At 36.4% G+C, this 27,179-nt stretch overlaps 1 protein-coding gene across 7 annotated transcripts in view; it reads left to right on the top strand.

The window, feature by feature from the left end:
• Nucleotides 1-27,179, top strand: part of KIF6 (kinesin family member 6) — a 159,846-nt gene that overhangs the window by 103,711 nt on the left and 28,956 nt on the right. For all 7 annotated transcript variants that reach the window (XR_013181445.1, XM_077175810.1, XM_077175809.1 and 4 more), the window contains one exon: nucleotides 21,196-21,246. Coding sequence is in view for 6 of the 7 variants with exons in the window: in XM_077175810.1 (XP_077031925.1) it covers nucleotides 21,196-21,246 (51 nt within the window). In the remaining variant the exon portion in view is untranslated. The remainder of the gene's footprint in view (nucleotides 1-21,195; nucleotides 21,247-27,179) is intronic.

The following is a 27,179-nucleotide window of genomic DNA, read 5'->3' as shown; positions in this document are numbered from 1 at the left end:
TGCAGTGGGACACAGGCCAGTTCTGAAGGTACCACTTGCAACATCATGCTAGGACAAGGTTTGTGTGATCTCTAAGTCCCTTGAGATTTGAATCTCTCAGAAATAAGGTAACAATGCAATGTAGACATCATCTCTCAAGACTCTGTTTCCATGGATTGCTGCAAAATCTAGAAGAAACCCTTGGTTTGGACTGAATTGCTGTGTGTTTTTCCTCAATGAGGCAAAACTTCGGATACTGTAGTGCAGTAGAGTATGGATTCAGCTGCAATTTAAAACATCTGTTTAAACTTGCTTTTGGTTAAATTCTTCAGTGTTAACATTGAAACAGTGAAGTATATCTGGGAAACATGAGTGATACAACAACAGTATATGCAAACTAAAAAACCAAGCAGATGCCTTGAACAAAGCAAGCAGCCATGTAACAAATCAGTAGTGCTGCATGAGCTTGACAATGCTTACATGCCTCCTGTAGGAAATTGTAATAGGTTGTAGACCACATGAATGCTGAAAATGTCCCTTAAGAATCAAGCTAGAATGTCTCCAAAGTTCTAAAAAAAAATTGCACAAAGCACATTTTGTCTTGTTTTGGTAGATAAGTGTAGCTACAAGAGAAGCGTTTTCAACTTGAAAATTAATTTCCTTACTCTCTTTTTATTTTGGTAGCAAAATGGGAAAAATGTATTTTCATTCAGTTTTTACTCTAGTTCTATTGTATAAGGAAGAAATTATTTCTATGTTGTATCCATTTATTGCTATCTATATTCTGATTGATGCAGATTATGCAGATGTAACTACTTTGTGGATGGTTTTTATGCACTGATGTCTGAGGCTTAAAAGTGATCATACTGTAAATTCCTTTCTTCAATTCTTTCTGTGTAATACTCTGCAACATGTGAAAATTAGCACTCTGGCTAATATAAATATTAGATTTTATTCATCTGTCCTTTCATCCTGTCCAGCTTTGTTTAGAACATATTTGTTAATGTATCTGCCTGTAAGTACCTCCTAAGAAGTATTCAAATTTTGTATCCAGTTCAGCTTAGTCAATTCAATTACACTACCTTATACAGTTTAACAGCCTAAAACATTTTTTTTCAATTAAGTCTGTTTCATCATTGAAGTCATACTCAAAGGATCATTAAAGATGCTAAGTAAGTTTCCTAAACTTCCAAATTTTTACTTAAAATGTGGTATGAGAAATAAGAGTCATCTGCAGCCTGCAACTAGATCTTTCATTTACTTTTATTGTTGTTTTGGTTTCCTTAAGCATTCCTGACTGCCTCGTTGTGTACAATCAAGAACAGATCCCATCAATATCAGTTTCCATTATTTCTAAGTTACTCTTAATAGTATAAAGCTAAAAACCACAGAGGCCATAATAATCCATTTCATGTAGTCCGATTATATTTTGAGATAGTGACAGCAGCATCTGGCTGTAACTTTTATGTCATAAATACTCTTTCATTCTGACTTTGGAAATATTAGTATTTTGCAGTGAAAAGCACACACAACACTCCAACCCCTTCTCAATTACACTAGCATTTCAAAAACATCAGGAAATTAGGGCTGTAAAAAGAAACTTGTGGTAGGATTTTCTTGGTAGGCTTTTGTAGATGTACTGCTTGCACAAAAAGATTAAGGAAAGCCATGTCTAGATGTAAGATGGATTTCAAGTGTGGAATAACTATAATATCAGAAATGAGACATTGTGACCAGCATGCCTCTTTGCTAGTATATCACTTAGTCCTGGATTATGTCTCCTTTTATGTTGAATAGCAGTACCAGGATTTATTTTTTTTTAATGAAAAATAATACATCTTAGATTTATCATTGTGCTTACTTTTCACAATGACTTCCTAGAATGCGAGGATGACTTTTATTGAGGATGAAAATCGTCTTTTTCTGATACTTGGGGGGAAAAAAAAGAAGAAGAGGGAAGTATTTCTAAGTCAGGGTAATTTTAGTGGCACTATTTGCTGCATTGTGACACTAAACTCTGTATAGGCACAAATAAAGGAGCCAAGGGCTTTAGTGCAAGCATTGAGAGGCAATTCTTTTTGCAAGTTATTGCATAAATACACCATAAAAAAGCAGAGAAATTGTACAGATTTTGAACATGTAGACATGCCTGGATTTGTTTGAGTGAACTATTCAGAATTGTTTACATATGGCTGGAGAATGTACCCAATGACTGGGCTTTAAAAGACAAATACAAAAAACCAACATGAGTGAAACTGGAAAAAAATAACTGAGAGGTCAGGAAACAATGAGAACTCTGTAACCAGCGTAGGAGAAGTGGAAAGTGGGCCAGCACTGACACAAAGTACATTTTTGCCTTTCTAGTCCAACATTAAGAATTTTCAAAGTGTATATTTTGCTAGCTAAAAAAAAAAAAAAAAAAAAAGAAGTTTATTTTCTTGGGAAAAAAAGTGCTGTATGACTGCATGTGTTTTTGTAATATATTATTTTCAGAGTTAGAGTCTCTAACAAGAACTGTAGATCCTTTTGGTATTAGTGAAGAAAACAGTGAAGGAAATTTGATGCTGAAGCCTAAGATTTGATTTCAGAATAGTGAAGAAAATTTCTCATTGCAAAAATTTGAGTGATTGTGCCTAGCACAGTGTGGTGAGTCAACCTCAGCTGACAATCCAGCAGCTTACTCAAAGGAATAGGGTGGAGAAGTAGGAAGAAAAAGTTTGTGAGTTGAGATAAAGATGAGGACGTGGCTTAACAACTACTAAGTGAAACAGATTGAAGTCAGGAAAATTAGTTTAATTTATTGTCAATTAAACTAGAGCTGCATGGTGAGAAGCAAAGACAGGACCTCTGAAATAAAAACTTCTCCCCTTATCAGGGCAAGCAGGAGGGTTTGGTTTCTTCTAGGGTGCTGCTATGGACAAGGTGGTTTTACACTATTACTGCAAACACTCTGTGTCAAAGTGGTAAGGATTACGCTACATCTGAACAAATTGTAAAGCATTAAATAACAAAAAGGACCCAACTGCTACTACATTAATCCAAGAGTGAGTTGGGAACTGCAACTTCTATTTTCAGTGTAATTAAACTGATACATTCATTCAGAATTTCCCGACCAAAGAAAGTTTCCTATGTGCAAGAATGTGCTGTGTGTTAGAAGCCTTTAAGAGCAGTAAAGATTTCCATTTCACTCCTATAAAAGTCTGACTGTTTTGGGTTATTTTTACCACTATTAGATTTAGTTTTTTCCTAAAGGGAAAAAAACATACTAAATGGTATTTAATGCCCAGAGGGAAGCAGCTGTTGTTTTTAGTCTGTCCAGAAATCAGCTAACATTATGATTGAAGCTGGAAGAGGAAGGACAAACTCATGTGGGAGTAATAACTGTGTGAGGAAACAGGCACTCTCGGAATGAAAAAGGGTAGGTGGTTGGATTATGTGCACATGATGTTGATGGTGCATCCATACCCACAGGAATGCTGAGCTGTTGCACTGCTCTGCCTCATTTCAGGTTTAGATTTTTGTGCACAAGATCATAGAATACCAAAGCAAATTATAATCTTTAGTGACAGCAGGTTCTAGTACTGCAAAGCAAGTACTAGAAGAGTTATTGAAGAGTCCTCATTTAATTTGCCTGTAAAATATTCAAATACTGTTCATATGTGTCACAGTCAATGGCATGATATGCTAAAATGGTAAGGATGGAGGAGTGGAAGGACAAGACATGTCAGTGCTCAGAGATAATATTGATTCTGATTCACTAACTTGGATGTCACACTGTTATTTCTGTGAATGCACAGTAGATGTTAAATCTACTCCAAACCTTATTAATATAAACCCAGAATTTTTATTCACCCTTTTTTCTTTGTGCAAGATTCTATGTACGTATACATAAAAATAAGTCTTGTTACTGTCACTCTTCCTCCCCATCTCGATGAGCCAAGCAGACGTACATTAAACTCCAAAGTAAAAATATTTCTTGCAAGGGTTTCCTTTGCACCATGCAAGGGTTTTCTTTACACCTGCACAACTTTATGAAGGACACTGATAACAGCATTTTTGCACAGAGACAAAAATAAATAAGAGAGTTGAAGTTAACGTTTTTTAGGCAGAGATGGTCTGAGAGCACTCTGTGGGGTACATCTACATTGCTGTGGCTTCACATGAGGGCAATTACTTGAAAAAAGAAGGATCAGCTAGTTAAGAACTAGAACACCAAGGCTGATACTAGGAATGCTACACATATTTTAAGCCATGATTATATGAGCTGAAAGAATTGAGGGAAGTCATGCACAAGCAAATAGCATTTTTAAAACTTTTGCTGAAGAAGTATCTGTGCTTTGGAAGGATTGGATTTCTCTGTTAAAGATAAGTTCTGTGCTTTACATGGAACCTAGATGAAATGAAAAAGCTGTGATGATTTGCTAGATAAAGAGAGAACCCATCAAAATCTCTGCACTGCTTTCTTAGAGCTTAATATTATTGGTATTATTATCTATTTCTTTACAGTAATATAAATGTTCTGAGTTAAAGACATTAACTTACTGGACATTGTTTCAGCCGTGAATGGAGACAATAAGAGAGAAATTACTGTGCTTTGAAATGCATTCCATTCTTTACTGTAATATTCTGAGATACTTACTCTTTTATGGAAATAAACACTGTGACTTCCTAGTTGCTGATTTAATTAACTGTTCTAGTGTAATTCCAAAAACTATCAAGTAGTTACGAAAACTTATATGTGCTGACCAAATTTTACTGGAAATGACTAGTGTAGAAGAAAAATGGCAAGGTTTGGTTTTGAAAGGGATTGAGAAACTTCAAGAAGAAAGGTTACATTCCACAAAAAAATATGGTTCAAATGAGATGCAAACAACTCATAACTAAATATATTCTGTATGCAGATTTAATGGGCAGATAAGTCAATAATGTCATTCCACAGCGTATCATTCTTCAGGTAGCTTGTATTCACAGCAGAGACCTTTAAAATCCATGGAACTTGAAATCTTGAAATCCTCACTAAGGAAAAACTCTAGCTGAGGTCAGTTTGAGTTCTACTTGTGTACGGATTGAAAAGAAGATTCTGAAAAGATTTCCACATTTATGTTTATTATTTTTTTAGTTGATCAAGGGCAACAAGCATTAGCTATAGATTCATAGAATCATTGAATGGTTTGAATTGGAAGAGACCTTAGGGGTCATCAGTTCCAACTCTCCTGCCATGGGCAGGGTCACCTTCCACTAGAACAGGTTGCATTGAGCCCTATCCCACCCAGTGCAAATGGGCACTTGGTGCAGCACATGCTGTGCAGCTCATTCAGCACATTCTCTATCAGGTGTACTGTGTGTGCCTTCTTCAAAGCCAGTTCAGTGTCAGGCTGCATGTACCATGATTTCTGTGTCCAACATACCTGGCTGGATTGCTCAGTACCTGAGAAATTCCAGATCAACAGCCAGATCAGTGATCTAGAAGAAGCTGAAACAGTAGTTTATTATGAGAAGTAGGAGATTTGACAAAAACACATCAACGTAGGCTGGAAGCTCTCTGAGCACAAAAGCCAGCCTGCCTGCTGCTTCACCTCTTCTGTCCTGCACTGGGATATATGGAAAATTAAAGCTTCAATACACATAGTTTCCGCTGATTTCTTTTCTCCTGGAATGCTGCCTGTCCATTACAGATGTCCTCTGTCACTTAACAGAGACAGTCTTGGTATCAGGACACAAGTTGTATCAGAAAATAGTACACAAACATTTTTTCTTCCATACTTCATCTCAGGTGTGTAACTATGCTTCTCAGGTGTGTAACTCTGTTGCTTATTCCTGAGTGATGTGGCTTATACCTAACATAACAAAGCACATTAGGTCTGCAAAACCTGCAGCCATCTGTAAGAAAAACAGAAGAGAAAACAGGCCATGGGGACAAACAGTCCCCCAGATGTAATTTCCCAGCTGGGATGTTATTCAATGTGGCCCAGTGCCTAGAAGCCCCAGTCTGTTTCTGATCTGCAGGTCAGTTTCAAAGCAGTTTTGTAATAAACGAGGCATGTTTATGTGTCTACCAAAAATAGCAGTAGCTGTTAAAGCTGAAGCCATTCAGCATGGCTGACACAGTCTTCAGAATCTTTCTCCTTAATTTCTTGGCCCAATTGCTTGACAACTTAATGCTGAAAAAAACAAAGTTTCTATGTGTGTTTGTTTTGGATAAATATCTAAATTTCGTGCCATTATGACGGCAGTTTTCAGATCTATTTTTTTTTAATGTTACATTTTGATTTTTGGAAGCAAGGAATTCAAAACACAGAAAAACAGCTGAGTTTCTAAAGATATTATTTTCTTAACTACATTGTCACCATCTGCAGTTTCTTCTTTGTTCGAAATGTAATTTGCTTTGCTTTGTAGGATGCTACATCTTACTTTTTTGTTTGGTTACAAATCCTTCAGTTTTAACATATTTCCTGCTTTCCATGATGCAATATAGCTCACTTTCACCTGATTCTGTTCAGTTTTTCTACCACTTCAGGCATCATTTCTATGGCCTAGTTAACCATAGATCTGTAGAGCATAATCTAAAATGGTGTGGTCTTTCACAGTGTCTTCTGAAATATCTCTCAAGGTTCTGTAAGGCAGAATTGGTGTCATGACTTTCACACAGGCCTGGCAGGTAGCTACTGTATGGTAACTGGTTACTATCCTCTTGGGGCAGACTCAATGCTATGATGGACATTTTCACAACCTATTTTCTTGTCCTTTGAGCATCCAGTTGATCATAATATAAGGCAGAGAGATGGAATGTATTTTTCTTTCTTGCTAGAACTTCAGTGAAAAGTTCATGTTAATGATTTTTGGTTTCTTTACTTTTTCACTGTGTTCATAGTGAGAGTAATCAATTAACTACCTTGTTTGTAATAAACAGATCATATTTTGATTCACGTGAAAATTTTTTTAGAATCTCAAAAGTCTCTGCCAAGTGAGCAAGGCTTAAATTGTCTTGAAGTAGTGCAGTTATGTTTGCTGAGTGTAATTCTAAACAACCTATGACTAGGTAATTTATAATACAATAATTCTTTTAGCTGAATTGAGTCCCCAGAAAGCTGATAGTAAGATGTGCAAATAAGAAAGAGAACCAGACAAAACTATAAAGTCTATTATAAAAGCCTGTGAAGTGTTAGTATTCCTTTCTGAAAACAGTAGAGAAAGTATATCTTTGTTATGCTTATGGTAGGCATTGCACATGTTATAGGTCCTAACCATAAGTGGAGCAGGAAAAATCGGCATTTTCCAAGCCTGAGGATCAAGACACGAGGGAGGTGCCAAAAAGGAAGTTGTGAGGGAGAAATGTTGGGGCAGCACCATGCTCCCCTTGGCATGCTTATTGTGGCTGCAGTGTCCCTGGAGCTCTGGGTTTTGTAGCTTTTTCAAGCCTAACCCTAAGCAGAGCAGAAAAATCCGAATTTTTCAAGGTGAATTTCCACCTTGTGGGTGGTACCAAGGTGTGAAGAGAGCAATGGTAGAGTTGGCATGCCTTTTCTAGTTGCACTGTCCACAGACTTCAAGGCTCTGGGGTTTTCTCAACACAAACTGTAAGCGTAACCCTAACACTATGTGCAGCAGCAAAAACAGCTTCTTGCCCAGTTGCCTGGAACATAAATGGCACCAAGAAAGCTGTTGAGGGAGCAATCGTTGGGAAGTGGCATGTTCCTTTATAAATACTCAAAAAGTTATAAATGCTCCAAAACTTACCAAAGTGATACCAAATAAAACCTAAGGGACTGAAGTTAAAAGAAGAGACAAGAGACAAAATTCATTAAAAGAAATGGGAAAAAAAAAGGTAAAACAAAGATAAAACAATAAAAAGGCATGGGGTGCATAAAGGGCAAAGAAAAAAATCAAACCCTACAGAATTTATCCTCATTGAAATCACAAGAACTCTTCCTTTCAGGAAAGGAAATGAAATCTTGAAAACAGAAAGGAAATTGTTACAAACATTCAGAGCTTTTCTGTTTGTGTTACAAACAGAAAACGAAGTGTTACAAACACAAGAATAAAATTTAATTTTTTTTTTTAAATTTTGAAATGGAGGAACTAGAAGAAAATGGATAGGGATGAAATGAAGTGCAGTGAAAAGGATCAAAACTTGCTGAAATTATTATCACTGAAATTGCAAAATCAGGAAACAAAGTCAAAGAAAAAGATGGAAGAGATAGGTAAAATGAAATGCCTAATGTAAAAAAAAAATCTTCAACTAAGGGAAAGCAATAAAAAGGCTTGCGATGCCATGAAGTAAAGGGAAATGAGCAAAACATTGTTTAAAAAATCCTCATAAAAACACGAGATTTAATTTCTGAAACTGTATATTTCAGGAAAATTTACTTGAAAAAAAGAAAACAATTTCTTCGCAGATATATCGTTTGACATGGTCTTCTGATTTTGAGATTTCAGTAAAGGTTAATTGGGGCAAGTTTTGGACTTTCTCACTAAATTTCATGGCATGTCATGCAATCTAATTGTTTTCACTTAGGTGAGAAATTATTTTTTTTTTTTTTTAATTAGGCAGGTCATTTCCTCAATATCCTCACCTATATTTTGTCTGCGTTTGTTTCCTGGATTTGGGATTTCGGTACAGTAAATTTTGGAAATTCTTTGACCTTTTCAAAACACCTAATTTCATCCCAATCCATCTGCCTTTAGTCTAAATTTCCAAATTTTCTGGTTTTTTTTTTCAATTGCATTTTATTTGATCCTATCTCCTTTCCAGACTGTTGGAACGCTTTCTTTTCTGTTCTCAAGATTTCATTTCCTTTCTTGGAAGGAAATTGGTTTTTTTCTTTCAAATTAGGCTGGTCCTTTCTTACAGTTGTTCTATTGTCTTTTCTCTTACCTTGTTTGAATTTTCCCCTGATTTTGCAGCTTCAGTGAGGTTAATTTAGGTAAGATTTGGTCCTTTTCACTGCAACTCATTTCATCCTGGTCCATTTGCTTGTCTTCACTAAATTTCCAAATTTCCTAATTTTTATCAATTGCATTTTATTTGATCATATCTCCTTTCCTGAGTGTAATGCTTTCTTTTCTATTTTGGTCCATATCCTTGCATTTCATGGCATCCCATGTCTTTTTATTGTTTTCCCTTTGGTGACAATTTTTAAATTTTTTAGATTAGTCAGGTCATTTCATTCAATTCTTTTCCTCTTGTCTTTTCTGTCTTCCTCTTTTATTTTTTCTCCTGATTTGTCAGCTTCAGTAAGGTTAGTTTTGGCAAGTTTTGGTATTTTTCACAGCCCTTAATTTCATCCTGGTCTATTACCCTGTTGACTATTTCCAATTTTTTTTTTCAATTGCATTTTATTTCATCATATCTCCTTTTCTGAGTGTTTGTAATTTTTCCTCTTGAAATTAACCTTACTGAAATCCCAGAATCTGGCAATGGAGTCAAATGAAAAGATGGGAGAAGATATCCATAACCTACATGTCTATGAAAAAAATCATTTTCACCAAAGGGAAAACAATGAAATTGCATGGGATGCCATGATTTGCAGGTAATGGATCAAGACTTTCCGAATTGTTCCTCTTTGAAATTGCAACCTTTAATTTATTTTCTGCAAAGGAAGAATTTTCTTTCTATAAAGGAATTTAAATCTTGAGATCAGATAATGAATTGTAACCAATACTCTGGAAAGGAGATATGTTCAAAGGTATTTTGGTTTTTTTAAGCCTTTCCCTAATTTTGTCAGAAAAAGTGACTGTTTTCTTAGGCATAGATACCCAGCATGTGAGTATTTTCATCATGTAAGGTGTGGATGGAGCAATGTTGTTTTATTGCCATGGTCCCCTTGACATACCTCTTCCTGTGTACTGACCCTGATCTCTGGAATTTCAAGTTTTCTCTACCTTAACCCTAAGAATAACCCTAACCTCAAGGAGAACTGTAAAATTTGATTTATTGAGAGGCTGATATGTCCAGCCTGTGGGTGGTGCAGGCTCTCTCCCTTCAGAGGTACACCTATGTTTATGGCAGCTGTGCCAGAGCTTTCTGTTCTGCTGCTGCTGCAGCATGGTCATGCTTTGGCCATTTTCAAAAAACAGAGAAGGACACATGTCATTGCTCTATCTTCCTCATTCCTTAGCTGGTGTAGGACTTACCTGATCTGGTATAAATGAGACTGGTAAGAGAACCATGCAGTTCTAGTAGCTTTGCTGAGGCCTTTTTCTTTTTTGTGCTCTTCCTTGTAAGAAGAGGATACCATCTTTTGTAATATAAAGTAGTCTTTGCAGCATCACTCAGCAAACCTATTTCAGAAAGTAGAAGTCTTTTGGCTTCAGGGGGCAATGCATATGTTAATGGCAATGCTAAATATTGTCCTATTGTTTCAGGGTTGCTTGCATATGTTTGTTTTTACTTTCAAACAATAGGCAATGCCCCAGGATTGCAGTATGTATTCTGCATGGGTCCTCAGAATGAGAAAACATGATTTGTCAAATGACTTATTCAGAAAATACCAAACTGAATGAACTCATTTGAACAGCTCTATTATGCTCCCCTGGTGTGCTATTCTTTAAACAGAAGAACCTTATTAGTGTAACAGTCACTCCAGGCCCAAGATGTTAATGTTTTCTTTGGCTCTAAGTTGGAATGTACATATGTAGGAATCATTTTCATTTTCTAATTATTACAAACGATGTTCTGTTCTTTACAAACAGGACTATTTTAAGGGGAAAAAGTTATACTCAGGAAGAAACCAAGTAAACATTTTTTACTTAAGGTTTCTTTAGAATAACTAAAACTAATTGACCAGGCTCATTGGATTTAATCAAGCCATGACTATAAACTTGGAAAAATACTCAGTAACATATTTCTGCCTGCAAGCTGTCTTTTGACTGAAAATAGGTACTCATTACTAGATTGCTACCCTACATTTTGCTGTTTTATTAGGCTATAGTATGTTCTTATGTCAATCTATTCAATTTGCTCTATTAAAGAAAAAATTCTAGGTGATAGTTGATGCTATATTATGAGGTGTGTGTGTGTGTGTGTGTTGAATCCTACAATCTTTTGTACAAAAAGTTTTCCTTGATCATAGAATCACAGAATATACTGACTTTGAAGGGACCCATCAGGATTATTGAGACCAACTCCTGGCCCTGCACAGGACAACCCCAAGAGTGACACCATGTGCCTGAGAGCATTGTTCAAATGCTTCTTAAACTCTTTGAGGTTTGAGGCTGTGACTACTTCTCTGGGGAGCCTGTTTCAGTGCTCAACCACATTCTGTCTAAAGAACCTTTTCCTGGTATCCAACCTAAACCTCTCCCAATGCTTTATCTGCTGCTCCCAAGGTACGCTTGGCCCTTCTGGCTGCCAGGGCACTGCTGATTCCTGTTCAAGTTACCATGAACTGAGAGCCAAAGTCCCGTTCTCCAGCACTGCTCTCCAGCCTCTCATTCCCTACTATATACAGACAGCTAGGTTTGCCCCATGCCAGGTACAGAATCCCTTGTTGAACTTCCTCTAGTGGATGATTGCCCATCTCTCTAATTTGTCACGGTCTCTCTGCAGGGCCTCTCTGCCCTCAAAGGAGTCAATAGCTCATCCCAATTTAGTGTCATCAGTAAATTTAGTATTCCCTCAAGTCCTGCATCCAAGTCATTTAAGTCTTTAGTATTGGATGGCCAGACATTTTAACAGTGAAGAATCAAACCTTCAAATTTTAGAGAGGTAGATCTCCACTAATTCAGAGTAGTACTTTGCAAGAGTGATATTCCTTCCTGAGCACAGAAAGGGAAATTTGTTCTTCATAGTATCTCATGGTTCATTTACATGTCTAGACAGCATTCATGCAGACTTGTAGCACAGGCATATAAACCTACACATACTAAAAGACAATAGCTGTTTTTTTCTAATCAAACTAGTTCCTAAATCATGTAAGATCACTACAGTTGATTGTGAATGTTGCAGAAGGAATGCAATCAATAGCAAATATCTGTAATATGAAGATTTTTTCATGCACTTTATTTAAGGGTGAGGGAAGATGTCTGTTCTGAGCTGATTATATCATTTTACCAGTTATATATAATCAGGTTGTGTTTTAAATTGATGAGCAATTCAAGAAGCAGTCTTGGGCTTATCCACAACAGTGAATATGTGCTGCATCTTCACAGGAAGCTATTTCAGATTTTACTGGGTTGCTAGTATGTGTCTGACACTCAAGGAGTCACTTCTCAAAGGTTTGGTAGATATATTCTAAGTAAATGTGAATAAAAAAATGTGTCATATGCTCATTCTTACTCTGACTTGTTTCCATCACCCTGAAATGTTTGTCTGCATGGCCTCAAAACATGGTAGCATATCTAATCAGCTTCAGCATAGTAATTTTTTAAAATTTATTTTATTTTTAATTTTGTGTCATATCTGTCAGATTCTTAATATCAGTCTGTCTCATCTGACCAGAAGTTACACAGCACTATGTGCTCAATGCCAGGACAATTCCTTGGGTAAGAGCAAAATTTTAAGTTTCTGAAACTGAAGTATATAGTGAGCCCTGGAACTCAGTATTTAATTTTATGTTGGACAGCTCTGGCCAGAAGAAATGTCACAAAATGAGACTGGACATCAAATTGTTGCATAGAAATTACAAAGCCGTGAAGGCAGAAAAAACAGAAAATAACCATGTTCATCTGAAACTCGGATATAGTCATTCTCTGCCTAAAATATTAACTGAGACCAGTGCATTATTACCAGAAAACTTGTTGAGGCTAAAATCCTTTGGTGTTGACTTTGCTTGTTTGTGCTTTTAAGAACCCTTTATTTATTTTTCATTCATCTTAAATTTGCATATTTGAAAATGTGAAAAGGATGGGAGCTGTATACAAGGCTATTTCTCTATTTTCCTTATTCTTTTTCTTCACATTAATTTCTAGGAAATAATCAAGAGATAAGTGGCATTTAATCATATAAGCATCCAGAGCACTAAATTCACAGATTATGGCTCTTTATCCATATGGCATTGCTTTTCAGTCATGCTTTTTGGACCAGCTTAATATTTAATTCATGAACAAATAGATGTGATAAACAGAACGATCGTTTCCAGATGTGCTTCATTTCTGTTTCTTTTCTAGCAGATGAAGATAAACAGAATATTTGTTCACTTTGGACAATACCTAAAATAGCACCCTGGCATCTAAGATACAGCTTAAGTGAAATTTAGATACTTAAATTCAGGAGAGCTACCCAGGAAAAACAAAACCAAATAAATCCCCCCTCCCAAAAAACTGTTCACTTATTTCCTGAATGCAGCAAACTGCCATTGCTACAGCACATACAGAATTACTACTTTATTGGCTGAGCTGCCTATCCACTCCCCATGGAGTATCCAGACATAATGTATGCTTCTGCTGAAGTCCCATGGAGTGTGCTTGCTGCTGTATATCCATGCTTGGCTAGAAATGCCTGGTCAGAAATAAGTAGTGACAGCCAACCTTGGGACATGAAAATAAAGGTCCAAGCATTTGTTTGTAAATTCAGAAAGCATTGGTTCTGATTTCCAGTTTCAAGGAGATGCTGAGCTGCAGTCCAGAGCTGTTAGTGTTTTATGTAGATTATCCTAAATGTTCAAGTGCTGAGTATCTGGATTTTTAGAAAAAGAGTTCAAGTGTTCCCTTGGGAATGCTTCAACAATTAAGGCCTAAGTAGCCTATGACAGTTTGTACTTAGAGGAAGATCGAGGTCCAGAATAATGTCAGCAGGAAAATAAAGTCAGTTCCTGTACAGTTTTGCTGTTTAACCTTATCAATATTTTTGTTGTTGTTCTTTAGCAGCCAGAATGTATGAAAGGCTATTAGAAAAAAAAATGTGGGATGTGGGATAAAGGATGCTGTGGAAATGCAGGCCAAACAATAAACAGGAATGTCCTTCAATCTTAAAGTGTAAGTCATCATCTTGTGAGACAGCAAAAGTAATCTGGCCAGAATTAACAAGAATATGAAGAAAAAGGGGAGGAGACTTAATATGGAGGTTAGAAATAAATGCATAGAAATGGGTCAAGAGTTTAGAGGACTGTAAATTGAGTAGCTCAATGAGTCACAAGATGATTGAGTCCAGTGTTTAACCAATCACTATCTCTTCAACTAGATCATAGCACTAAGTGCCATGTTCAACCTTTTCTTGAATGCCCCCAGGTATGGTGACTCCATCACCTCCCTGGACATTCCATCCCAATGCCTGAACACCCTTTCAGTGAAGAGATTCTTTCTGGGAAGTCAAGTGCATTGTCATCCTGTAGCAATGACTGGCAGAGACTGCTATGTCATAAGCTTTCTGTCTGTAAATTTGATCATGCTCGAAGATATTAAATGTGTCAATAAAACCTATTATTGTCTCACCTGAGTCTGGCAAGGAAGGGAACATGCCCCAATCAGGTATGGTAATCTCAAAATGTGCAGTATCCTACATGGTAGTAAAATGTATCCATTTGAATCTGGGATATTTAAATTCCTAGGAAGGAGATTATGTATCCTGTATTATGGAGGAAAAACTGTCTATTTCCATGTGTGTTTGGTAATGCACTGAGCTTAGGCTATGGTTTGCAAATATGAATTTGTAGAAGTCAGGGTTGTGCTTCAAATTCTAAACCTGTTATCCTTCCTGAGAGCCCTGACTGCAGAGCTCAATTAAATCCCATCAGCTTTCTTGCTCCCAATGGTCTGGCCCATCTCTTTGCTGCTAGTTACTTTCTCCAATCTTTTCTTTCCCAGCTGGCAAAAGAGAGTGTTTACTTGTATTTCAGACATTGTAGTTGAGTTGATGATAGTGTCTCATCTTAAATTGCTGGTATGATTGTGCTGATGTGCCAAATTCTGCTGCTAGAGCAGCCAGAACATGGGCAGACATTTCCTTCTACATTCTCTGCTGTGGGGCAGTGACCTTTGACAGCAAACTTTGGGATGGAGGGAAGGGAGAGGGAAGAGGAGAAAGGAGAGGCAGTAAAGTCTTAAACCACTGCAGAAAGCAGAAATTTTCTGCAGCAGGTTTTACTCTACAGTATGTTACCTGAGGTATTGTCACTCATATGTTTTTAATGCTGATGAGGGCCATATTTCATACCTGGAAAAATGCATGTGTGTCAGAGTGGCCCTGAGTATTGTAATAATATATTTTCCTCCCTGATGCCACCAAGGGTTTTCTGAAAATGAGAAGCTATCAAATTACATGGGGATTTGGCCGACCATGTATTCCAAAATTAAGCATTTCCATCAGATGTAGTGTTCAGCCAGTTTACTAATGCAGACTACTTTGTCTCTGCACATTGTCCTAATAGAGCCAACTGACATGTTTTTGCCACTGGGGAAGGACAAAGGTTGAAAAGAAAATTCAGAATTTGTCCCAAATATTTCTCTGGGTCAGAGAAAGGCTGAATGGTTTATTTGTTCTTAGTGCTGCAGGATTTTGCAATAGAATAGAATAATTTCTTTTATTCCATGAATTTTCTTGTCAGATACTTCTTATCATAGACTGTGTTCTTATACAATTTCATCACCAGATTTTAAAAAATATTCTAACACATCTGGTAAGATTTCCTAGAACTATCTCTGTTTAATCTCCTCAGTTTGGGAAATTGTTCCATTTGACTATCTATGCTTGGGTTCAATGTCTCCTACTTTCAGGAATACTTTGTAAGCCGTTGCAACTCTAACCTCAAGTGCAGTTAAAAATATATCTGTACAAAGCTCATGGAAGTTATGTGATTGCTCCCCTCTTTGTCTCTGAGTGATTATTTGCTGAATATGCATCTTTAACTTCTGCTCATTCAGCAGGATTTCTTATCTGATTTGAGTGGGTGCATGCAACTTCATGAATCAGATTTAATAGTTTCAGAGTCTTGAGTTGGTTTTCATAGTTGGATGGTAGCTGAGTCCAGCAGCAAATATTGGGGCATTGCATTACAAACAAAACCCCACTTATTTCCTCTCATGGTTTAAGCCCAGCTGGCAAAAAAGCACCACACAGCCACTTGCTCACTCCCCTCTGGTGGGACTGGAGAAAGAATCAGAAAAGTAAAAGTAAGAAAACTCATAAAACTATATATTTTAATGGGTAAAGCAAAACGTGTGTGTGGAAGCAAAGTAGAATAAGGAATTCCTTCACTCCCTATTGACCGCCAGATGTTCAGCAATCTCCAGGAAAGAGGGTTTCTTCACTCCTAAGAGTGACTTAGGAAGACAAATATTGTCACTCCAAATGGCTCTGCTTCATTCTTGTTCCCCCTAGCTTTTTTTAACTAAACACTATGCCACATGGGGTGGAATATCCCTTTGGTCCATTGGGGTCAGCTGTCCCAGCTGTGTTTCATCGCAGCTTCTTGTGCACCCCCAGATTGTTGACTGGCATGGCAGTGTGAGAAACAGGGAAAAAAAACCATCTAATACCATATAGCCTGATTAGAGACTCAAAATCCCTGGAGGGTGAGTTCTAGGAATCAGATGCCCTGGATGCATAGGAGGATGTTCTGCTAGATATTTTATGTAACACCAAAAATGATTTAACAACAAAGAAAGTGAAACATACAGCATCCTATTTGAGGGGTGAAGGTTTCAGGATCTCCATGATGAAAGGATGCATTAAGATAAATGAAGGCTTGAAAAATGTAAAATAATAGGAAAATACTAAAAAATAACAAGAGATGAGAAGTCATTGACAAAGGTTTTAGCCTGTCAGGTCTTGAGTTAGTGGTCTTTGAAACCTTATATTAGTATTATATTGAGGATCTAATAAAACATAAGAGAAGTTTTAAAACCTGTAACATGGACCCAAACAAAACAAAAAACTTTTTTAAAATCAGTGGGGGTTTTTTTAATTGTAACATATTCACTTTTGTATTGTCCCAAAGAATATGCTTCAGGTCAAAGCATTCCTTGTCTGTAATACATTGGAAAATAATTTCAGATCCTTGAAACTCTCTGGAACAATGCAAAGACAAGAAGTAAAAGGACAGCCATATTATTCAAGTTATGTATTCTGTTCTATTTAGTCACCAAATGGGACACTTTCCTCTACTTTGCATCACTCCTTATTAGATTTCTCTATTCCATTTTATCCTCTCCATCTCCCTCCTTGCTTTTGTCTCCTGTCACAAAGCCGAAGTTCTGTGTTACCGGCTCATCTCTTTTCCATACCTACGTGTCTCCAGAAATGCAGGCCAAAACCAACAGATTTATCACAGCCTTAATGACAGCTGGCTGCATGCTGAGTGAATTCTTAAATTCCACAAAACTACTTTTCTTGCCAAAACATGTGGAGTTGCAGCAGTCAACATTTTATTGGGACCATTATCTCCAGATGAAGAATGACTCTGCTGGAAAAAATTATTTGGTATCAGCTATTGACCTATTTTTAGCCTCTTGTTTGGTGAAACTTCAGAAAATATAATTACCCATATGTTCAGTGATGTTCTCCACATCTTAAATTCAATTTTTGCAAACCACATTTAAGCACTACCTCTTCCACAACTTAACACTTAGAATCAGAAGACATGGTAGGGTTTTTTATGAGAATGTGATTCTTCATATTTCTTTGGGTATATCTTTGTGCTTATGAAGATTGTAGAGCAGGCAGTACTTAAGTCTGAAATCTTCCTTTTGTTTACATGGGAAGATTTGTGCCGGCAACGGTATTGGAATCATCCCCTACTTCTGTCGCTTATGAACTTCAAGACTAGCATTGGGACAATGGTGTTCTCAGAGGCAGAAAAGTAGAGCAGGTCAGAAACATTCATTCTCCCCCACAAGTATTTATAGTGAAAACAAAACAAGATTACTTTAATCAAAAACATATACAGAAAATCTTAAGGGTTTGTCAAAAATAAGAGCTTCTAAGTGAAAACATTTTTTCCCCAAATGAAATCTAAACAAACTGTCAAATTTCAAATTGGATTAAAATAAATCAAAAGATTAAATCACATCTGTCTGGCTAAGTATTGGTATGGAATTATAGTCAGGTGCCTCATGATACTATGTCCCCCAAATCTGAACTTGTGTTTGGCCTACTTTTCCCATAATACAATTTCAGTTTTTCTTTAGGAAGTTTTCTGGGAAATGAAGTTGAGTTTTGCTGCCCTGAAAAGGCAGTTTCAACTATGTGAATTGGATAAATGTCACCTTTCTATATAAAGAAGAAAAAGAAAACTCTTTTGCTAGAAGAATAGTAAGGCTGGAGTTTTATTTTTCTAGTTGTTGGAGAAGTGTTCTTTGGTTCCTCTCTCATTACAGGTGGTCTGATTCAAACTTCGTGTTCTTTCACAAAGCTGACAAATAGAAGAAGTTGTTTTCTTGCAACATCATGGTCCATGTCATGGAGCAGAAGTGTACAAATGCTAGAGTGAAGCGAGAGAAGAACATTTGGGGTAGTTTCACACTGCTGAATGGTCTGACAAAGCTCACAATACAAATAGAGCTTCTGCAGCCTCTGTCATTTCTATCCTAGCTGTGCTCAGACTAAACTCTATGTAGCTGAAAGTAAAGCCTCTTGGCTATGATCATTTAAAACCCAGTTCCAATGTTCTTGTGTTTCCACATTTTTGTACTGATGGCAAGCTGTTGTCTATCTGCTTCATCTTACTCTCATTGACTTGTTTGGCCTGCTTTTTTTCAGTTGGCCTCATTGCTATTTGAAATGCAAAACATTTAGATTGCTGATGATCTGTTTCTAGCAACATTAAAGAAGGAGACATAACACCATTTATTCACAAAATTGAGACCTGTATGTCACCCTTATTTTCAGGTGGCTCTTGATGAAAGCCTGTTGTCCCTACTGGTGCCATTTTTTTCAAATGACAGTGGCAGTTGCCTTTTGCAGCTCACAGTTCTTCAGAGAATTTCTGATCCCTTACACAAAGGGTAAATGTGTAGATTGTTAGAAATGTATAGATTGTTTCTGAGGCACCTCTGTTAATGTTAATCCATTGAAATGAGTTTCAAGATTACTACAAATTGTTTCATGGCTGTCTCATGGCTCAAAATTGAGTGAATAATATCACACTGTGTGAAACAGTGCCATAGAATACAAGGATCTAAATAGTCAGAAGAGGAAAAAGCAATTTGAGGAAAAAGGAGCAGTTTAATCACATTTCATTGAGTACTGAAATCAATGGAGTTGCTTTATAGAGCTTTCAAAGCACAAATACCAAGAATGTTGATCATTCAACCAGCTTTTTTTCAGTAAAAATTAGTAATCAAGGGTGTTTTTTCTATAGTTAAAGGAATCAACTTATTTAACTGAATGTGGTTTTTTTGGTCAAATGTAGTACAGCTGAGATAGAGGATTTCTTTGTTTTTATAGCATGGTTAGATGAAGTTAGCTACTTCACTTAACCTGTTTCTCAGTAGCTGAAGGCTTTTCCTAATTTTACAGACTATATTTTCCTAATTTTATGGGTAACTTTAATTACAGAAAAGGTCATTGGTTTAATGTAAAAAAATTAAAAATAATTAAACTTCCTCAGCATAAAAATAAAAAGCTATGTTTATTTTATAGTTGAAGAGTAGGTAGAGTGTTTTCTTTTGTTTGTTTTCTATAGACATTCAAAAAAAACCAAAACTTGACTGTTATACTGCAATGTATTTCAAATAATCCATTTCCTACAATGCTACTAAATACTTAACAACTATTCTCATAATTTCCAAAGAAATTCAATTTTTTATGGTCCTTTTGTGCTTACAGAACAATCTAATTCTCATGAACTGTGAATTTAAGTGTTTATTTATATTCTCTGGTAAAGCATTTGCCAACTTTTAATGACTTAATTTGCCTCTGATTAGCTTACTCTGTAAGACTTCACTTGTAAGCAAAATGATATTTTTAATTCAAAATGCATACTAATATGATATAGATAATCACAGGTCTGAGGGGGGGGGAAGTTAATCCAGCATGGACTTTTTTCCTTTCCCTGGTATCCAAATTTACAGCTTAATAAATATTATGAACAAACCTCTGCTTAGAAATTGTTTCAATTTGAAAACTTGAGAGACATAATCCCATACATCTTCAGAATACATTTGCTGCTGAAATTCCATATTTAAGATTATGTTATTCCTTTATTGGTTCCATTAATGTCTTTGAATAATGGCTTCCCATGTGGTAATCTAATTGTGGTTTGGAATAATTGGGAAATTGGCCCATTGTCATAGATTGGGTAGGAAATTGATAAAATAAGGATAAAAATTAGTTCTATGTGGCATGGGAGTCTAACTAGGAATGTTGAGATAATGGAATTGGTTATTTTGTTGATTGAAAACCAATGACATCTACACAGTGAGTCCCGTTGAGCAGTTGCCGTGATTTAGGAATATTACTGCCCAACTCAGTGCCCCCACCAAGACTCTCCAAACCACACAGTGCTGTCTCTCACTGCCCCATTCTCCCCTCCCCTTCCCAGCTGTGGTGGGATGGAGAGAATTATTAGAGGTAAGAAAGGCAAAGATCACAGGCTGAAATAAAAACAATTTGCTGGAAACAGCAGTGAGACAAGAAAATAAACAGTAACAGCAACAATGTTAATGATAGAGGGTACAGGAAAAGAAATTCACACAGAAAACCTCCTCAATATTAGACAATATTGGATGGCTCCCTCTGCCATGATTTCTTTTGAGAAAGAGTGTCCCTTTCCCCTGCCCCCTGCAATGGTATGAGGTAGTACAGAATAACCTCATGATCCTCTCCCAGCTACTGAAAAAATTAACCCGAGCCAGGACAGTAGTAGAACTTGCAGAAGCTCTAGTACATGGGATATTTAAAACTGAACATGATAGACAAGGAAAAATGGATTTTGGGGAATTAGTTTTTCACTGGCAAAGGGGTGGACTAGTGACCTACTATCTCATAAGCACCTTTAAGTCTGTTGGAATTCTATATGTCCTCTGGCCCCATCTGGACTTCTTTTGTGTCTAGCAATAGGAGATCATTATCCTGTGAAAATGCTTGACAGTAAATTCTTAATTTTCAGTCTTTCTTACTGGACAATTAAATTTCAGTATTTGTAGTGTCATATTGTGCCAACTTGTTTACTTGCAGTAGAGAGAAGGACAGAACTCAGAAATCAACTTGTCCCATGGATCACAAAGACATCTAAAACTGGCCAGCAGCACAGGGAGTTTAAAATGGTGAGAAATATGCAATGACTTTATTGATTTTTGACATTTTGAATTCTAATTATTTGCATTTTGTGTCTTTTACAGACCATCTGAAAGGAAAGATAATCCAGAGGCAGATACAGAGAGCTGCTCTAGGTAAGAGTGTAACATTTCAGACAGGATACAACAGGGACAAGCTCTCTGCCAGGGCTGAATCTGCTTGGGAGACAGGCTGTGTTTTCTATGACAGATTTTTTGCCACAGTATTTCTACAATAGTCCATGACACAAAGAATATGTGAACTTTGCCTGAATTTTGACTCAAAAGGCATCTAATTTTATGTGTGGTGAGAAAAGTAATACACAATTCTTACAGATTTGGGAGTTTGGTTTCTGATTAGTCTAATCTGAATTCCCATTAACAGACACTGATTTGTCCTGAGGCTGAGCTAGCAGCCATGTTGCCACAATCTAACATTCTTTTTAATTTTTCTTGTTCCAAGGGGGGCTGAAGGCATATACAGTTAATTTCTCTCACATCTAGTTATTGTAATTGAGAAGTTATTCTCGCTGTTTCTGTTGACACAACTGTAAAGCTAAAATTGTCTGTGTAAGTTGTTCACAAAAGTGTAAAGTCATCCAAATTTGGTTTAAGATGCTTTAAGCTGATTTCACTGACTTTGTACTGAAATGGCCTAGGAGTGTTCATAAGAGAATTCCACTTTGGGGACAGTAAACTTCAGCCAAAATTTGACAGAAAACCTCTGGGTCAATCAGTTTAGATCCCCCCTCATTTAGATCCATAGAAGAATCCCAAAATGTATCTTCATGAACCTACTTCACATAAAAGATGGAACTAACTTGGACCAGATTGCAGCTGATATGTGTATTTCTATGTATACACAACATAGAGGACATTTATCTCTTCATAAGAGAGAGAAAATTTGGGGACTATATTTTCCTCCAAAAGTCAGGTAAGTCACTTCAGAATAACAAAACTGTTTCTGTTTCTAGTTTACCCATACATCTCAAGCTTTAGTGATAATGTTATTGTTTCATACCTTTATCATTTTGTATTTTGATTTAAAAATCAGCATTAAAAATAATTTTGTCTGTCAACAAAGCCAAGGAATCAAACTCAGCTGATTTTTATCAGGATGAGAAGGGGAAGGAAAGGAATTGCTGATGTCTTCTTCCTGTTATCCAGTGACAGGACACATGTGAAAGGTTCAAAGCTGCATCAGGGGAGGTTCAGATGTGATATTAGGAAAAGATGCTTTACCAGGGACAGACTTCCTTGGCAGGTGATCAGTGTCCTGTACCTGACTGTTTAAAAAGTATTTGAGCACCCTGTTTAATAGTAATATGCTTTCACTTTTGCTCAGCCCTGAAGAGGACTAGATGATGGCTGTGAGTCCTGTCCAACTCCTCCCCTTCCCTGCCCTCCCCTTCCCTCCTCTGAAGTTAAATTTAAAGGTGCTATCTTCAGAATAACATGGAATTATTTCTTTAATTCATTCTAGGTTTGAATACCATCTATTTAGTAATTTTTTAACATTCTTACAAGTTACATAAAGATAAATCATAGCAATGCTGTTTATGAGAATTCCTTACTCAGTGTTTTGAAAAATGAACTAATATATTCTGAATATATGTTTCAATCTGAATGATAATATCTGGTCTTGTACATTGTCTTTTTTACTACATAGAAAAATTATGTTTCAAATGATGTTTTCAATAACTAAGCTGTTTTTCATAACATAGGTAGGTATTATTTTTCATGTCCTTAGGAAATGCCATAGTAGTGACTTTACCAGCTATACATTCACAGTGTAAATATTCCATTAGCATTTCACCTCATAGCAGGCAACCTGTGTGTTTTTGCCTTTTTGTTTTGAGCATTGCTGTCTGCTTATTCTCATTGAGTCTGGAATTCACAAAGTATTTTCCAGTAGTTACATTATTATTTGAAATACTCTAGATATTTAAACTTAATATTTATTCTATGAGTTGGGGAGTATTGTTTGCCTGTCTGCCTTTCTGGATGAATGTTTTTTCAAGGAGTAACAGGTGCCAAGTCTCCCAGGAACTTCTTGATGATCAGAATGTCATCAAGATATTTTTAAATGAAAACTGTGTGGTCAAACGTCTAATAAGGGTCTTTTGAAATCCCAACATGAAATAAAACACACCATTGTTTCAACTAGAAACCACATTAAGTTAACATCTTCCATCTGCCTTTTTTTTCTTCCCATTAACTTAAAGCATTTTATGGTTAAAACTTTTCAAGAAACTATTCTAGTCTGATTTGAAAAAGTGTAGATCTGTTTCCCTTATGGCTGTGCTTAAGATGTGGATTTCTTTTTGAAGGAAAACACCACTACTCAGCCCATTGCTCTTAGCTATCTCTTTTAAAACACCATATGCTGGGAGTTAAAAAAGGACACAATTAGATGGGAGGTATCATCAGAGACAAGGGATGTTCAAAGTTTGTCAATACACTACCAGAAACATTGAATATTTTATGTAAATTTGCAAGGATTCATCTCAGTGTGCCTTTCATCTTTATTAACTACAAAAAATACCTTATTATGCAAATAAATAATTTTAGTTATCTTTATTAAAATCTTTCAGAGTAACACACTTAACTGCATTTTTAGGCAGGATCTAAAGTTCCTTTTGCATGCTTAACTGCACTTCAGTAGTATTTAAAATGAAATAATGTGCACACTGCCTAAGTATTGACAGCAAAAACACTGGGTCACAAACACACTTCAGGGTGGAAAAGATGGGAGAAAATAATGGAAAGAAAAGCTTTCCCTGGAGTTTGCAGTGTTTTAGAAGGAAAGTTGATGTTTTATTTTATTCCAGTGAAGCATTATCTTATGATGTTTTAAAGTAGTATTTTTGTAAAATGCAGAGCCTGATGGCAAAACTTTTTGCTTCTGAGGAGGTTTGTTAGGAGCAAATTATTGTCCAACTCTGTTGTATTTGTAAAGCTACTTGAATTGAAAAAAACAAAAAAAGAACACGTGGATCTTTGTAAGGAATTTGCATCCCTTGTACAGATTTCAGTATTAAGGCACAGTTTTATCAATATTTTATTAAAAAACTTCAACCAAACCAAATAAGAAAACCACTTGTTTTTCTAGGTTTTGTAACTTGAAATTTATAAATAAGATTCCATATTTCTCATATTATTCAAAGAGCTGTTCTCCAGTTCTTTTTAAGCAAAATTCCCTTGAAAAACTGATTCCTCATAAAAAATAAAATGACGAGGTGCTTCAGAAACAACAGATATGTTTCAATCTCTGAAAATACATACCAGCACTTGATTTGGTGTGGCAAATGCCTGCGAGCAAAGATTTCGGCATGTTATTTTTATATTTGGAATTGTAACACATATTTGGTTTTAAGCAAAGAGAGGGAAATTCCTGCTTATCTTTCTTGCCTTTACAGCTTTATCTGTACCATCTTTTCCTACATTTTCAAAGCTAGATGCCTGTTCTAAAGATGTTAGTATCAGTCTATGCCCTTTTTCATTCCTTGCTGTATATTTCTTTGTAGCATGTTTCATTCTGCTTACTCACCTTTCCTTGTCTAGAAGTGAATGACCATGATCAGCACAGGGGACAGACAGTGCTGTATAATGAATGCATCAGGGTACTCCTGCAGGAATATTCCAGCCAATCTTTGGAAAGTATTTCAAGCAATGATTCCTCCAATGCTTTGATGCTGCCACTACCATATATCCAACATCAAGATGCAAATATGTTGTCTGACAAAATTCTGCATATCAGAAAAGTTACAAAGGAGAACTGCTGCTTTTGGCTCTCCAGTGTCAGATCACAGAATGATTTGAGTTGGAAAGGAGGTTTAAGCCTCCAGCCATGGGGAGCGACATTTTTCACTATATTAGGTTGCTCAAAGTTTCATCCAACCCATCATTGAAGTATTCCAATGTGGCTCATGCCACTAGAAATGCTGGTCCACCATGGTTTGTATCTGCTCTGGATATATGTTCAGGAAATGTATGGTAGTCCTCTCTGCAACCCTTGCAGCCTCTCCTAGACATATATAACATTAATTAGTCCAATAATTATGACTGTCTTGCATTCATCTGCTATGATCTGTGTGAATGGAAAGCACATAGCACTTCCAAACTGCTGGTTTGCATCAGAGTTAATCTGTTCTTTAAATAAATCCATATTTAAATAAAATGAACTTGGTTTCTTTCACTGCTTTGCATCTTGTAACTGAGATGATATTTAACTTTTTTCATATGAGGCAGAAGAGTCTTGATCTCTACTAATGCCATGAAATGAAGAGACACAAGTGTTTTCAATCACAAAATGACAGAAGCTGAGGAAACTGGCAGCTTGTGTTTTCCCACACAAATCCAGCATAGTCCATGGAGAATAATAGATGGCCTGTTTTAAGACCATCATGAAAACTGATATCTTATGTATGGGCTAAATAAAGCACTTTAGAGAAATAATCTGAAGTCCATAATTTCAAGGAGGTTGTGGTTTTTTTTTTTTTGCTTGGTTGGGTTTTCGGGTTTTGTTGGGGGTTTGTTTGTTTGTTTGTTTTTTGAAAGAGATAAGGCAATGTTCCCAGTACTACCAGGCATCCAAGAGCTAAAATATGCTAGAGACCAGTGTAGTCAATTTACAATAGCCTCAGAATAAGGGAAAGATTTCTCTTAGGAATATAAAATTTTCACGATCTTTCTGTGTGTTATGTTCTTCCGTACATTTGCGCTTGAAATGTCAAACAGCAGTGGTGGTTTTGTAGAAGTTTTTGTGCATGCAGCACACTGATTTTTATTCCTAGGGTGACCTCTAGTGGCATCAAGGCATTTTCTTTAGAGATGAATTTAATTTCTTTAGTCTGTTTCAAAGGAAATAGGAATCGTGAGTGACAGAAAGCTGGTAAGGTTGTGCTTGCTAAAAGGGACATTTATTTTTCATTATTGTTAAGACAAAGATACCAATATCACAACTGGATGAAAATTCAAAATCAGTACCGCTTTGCCTTTATTAACAAGTTTTACTCTGCCAAAGATACAGATACTTTTGAATTTGCTTTGTACAATTATTGAAATATATTAGATACTTTTAGAAATATTTACCAAAGTGGTTTTTAATCAAATCCTTGCAACACTATAGTGACAATTAATTTTGAACATATGTATATATAAGCAGTTATTTGGACATTACAAGTTGTTAGACTATATCCTTTGGTAAATGTGAAGCTACACACTAACAAACTTGCTCTCTTGGTTTTGCATGCTATTTTGTGCTTCAAGTCAGCATAGTTTAGAGCTGAAACTATGAGCTCTTGAAGAGTTTTTTTATTTTTGTATCTGCCAAGTTCTTCTGTAAAGATAATCACAATCAGGAAAAAAGCCATGGACTCAAAGCAGCAGCTAGACAAGCTGCAATGATGCCTTACCACAGCACTTGAGGTTTCTTCTTAGGTAATATGTTTTGGGATTTTCCCAGTATTATATGGGAACTAAGTTTAAAACCGTAGGAGTATGTTCTAATAAGACGGCACTTCTTCCACCTGTCCCTTCAGGCCTCAATCTCACACAGACTTTTCTTTCCACAGTCTCCAGTCCTTCTAGAGTGTTTCTCTCCATCCTTCTAGAGTGTTTTGTAGTTTTATTTTTTCGCTGTACTTTTTATATCAGTTTTTTTAGCAGGATTTAGTATGTCCAAGGTTAAATTCTAGAGGCAGGCACGAGTCTTCTCTTTCAGTTTGTCTTCAAGAAAGAGAATACTGATATTTACTGGAAGTCTTTGCAAATATGTCCTCCTCAACTGTTAGAGAAAATTCTGAGATTACTTGTGTGTTCCTATTAAACTTCTCATGTGACCCACTCAAATACAGCAATCAGACCTCAGAAAAGAGCAAAGACATTTTTGGATCAAGTGATATTTTTATTAGGAGTCATGAACTTGTGGCACAGCTACCCAGTACTCAGCTTTTTGACATTGACTTTGGCATTTCACTGTTGTTGGAACAGCTTGCAGTCTCTGTAAGTTTTCTTGTAGTAAGCACTTCTGAAATAATGAAAAGTTC

Source organism: Agelaius phoeniceus, chromosome 3, assembly GCF_051311805.1.
Source record: "Agelaius phoeniceus isolate bAgePho1 chromosome 3, bAgePho1.hap1, whole genome shotgun sequence".
Classification (NCBI taxonomy): domain Eukaryota; kingdom Metazoa; phylum Chordata; class Aves; order Passeriformes; family Icteridae; genus Agelaius; species Agelaius phoeniceus.
The sequence above is the reverse complement of the archived record's forward strand: the minus strand, read 5'-3'. Positions and strand labels throughout refer to the sequence as shown.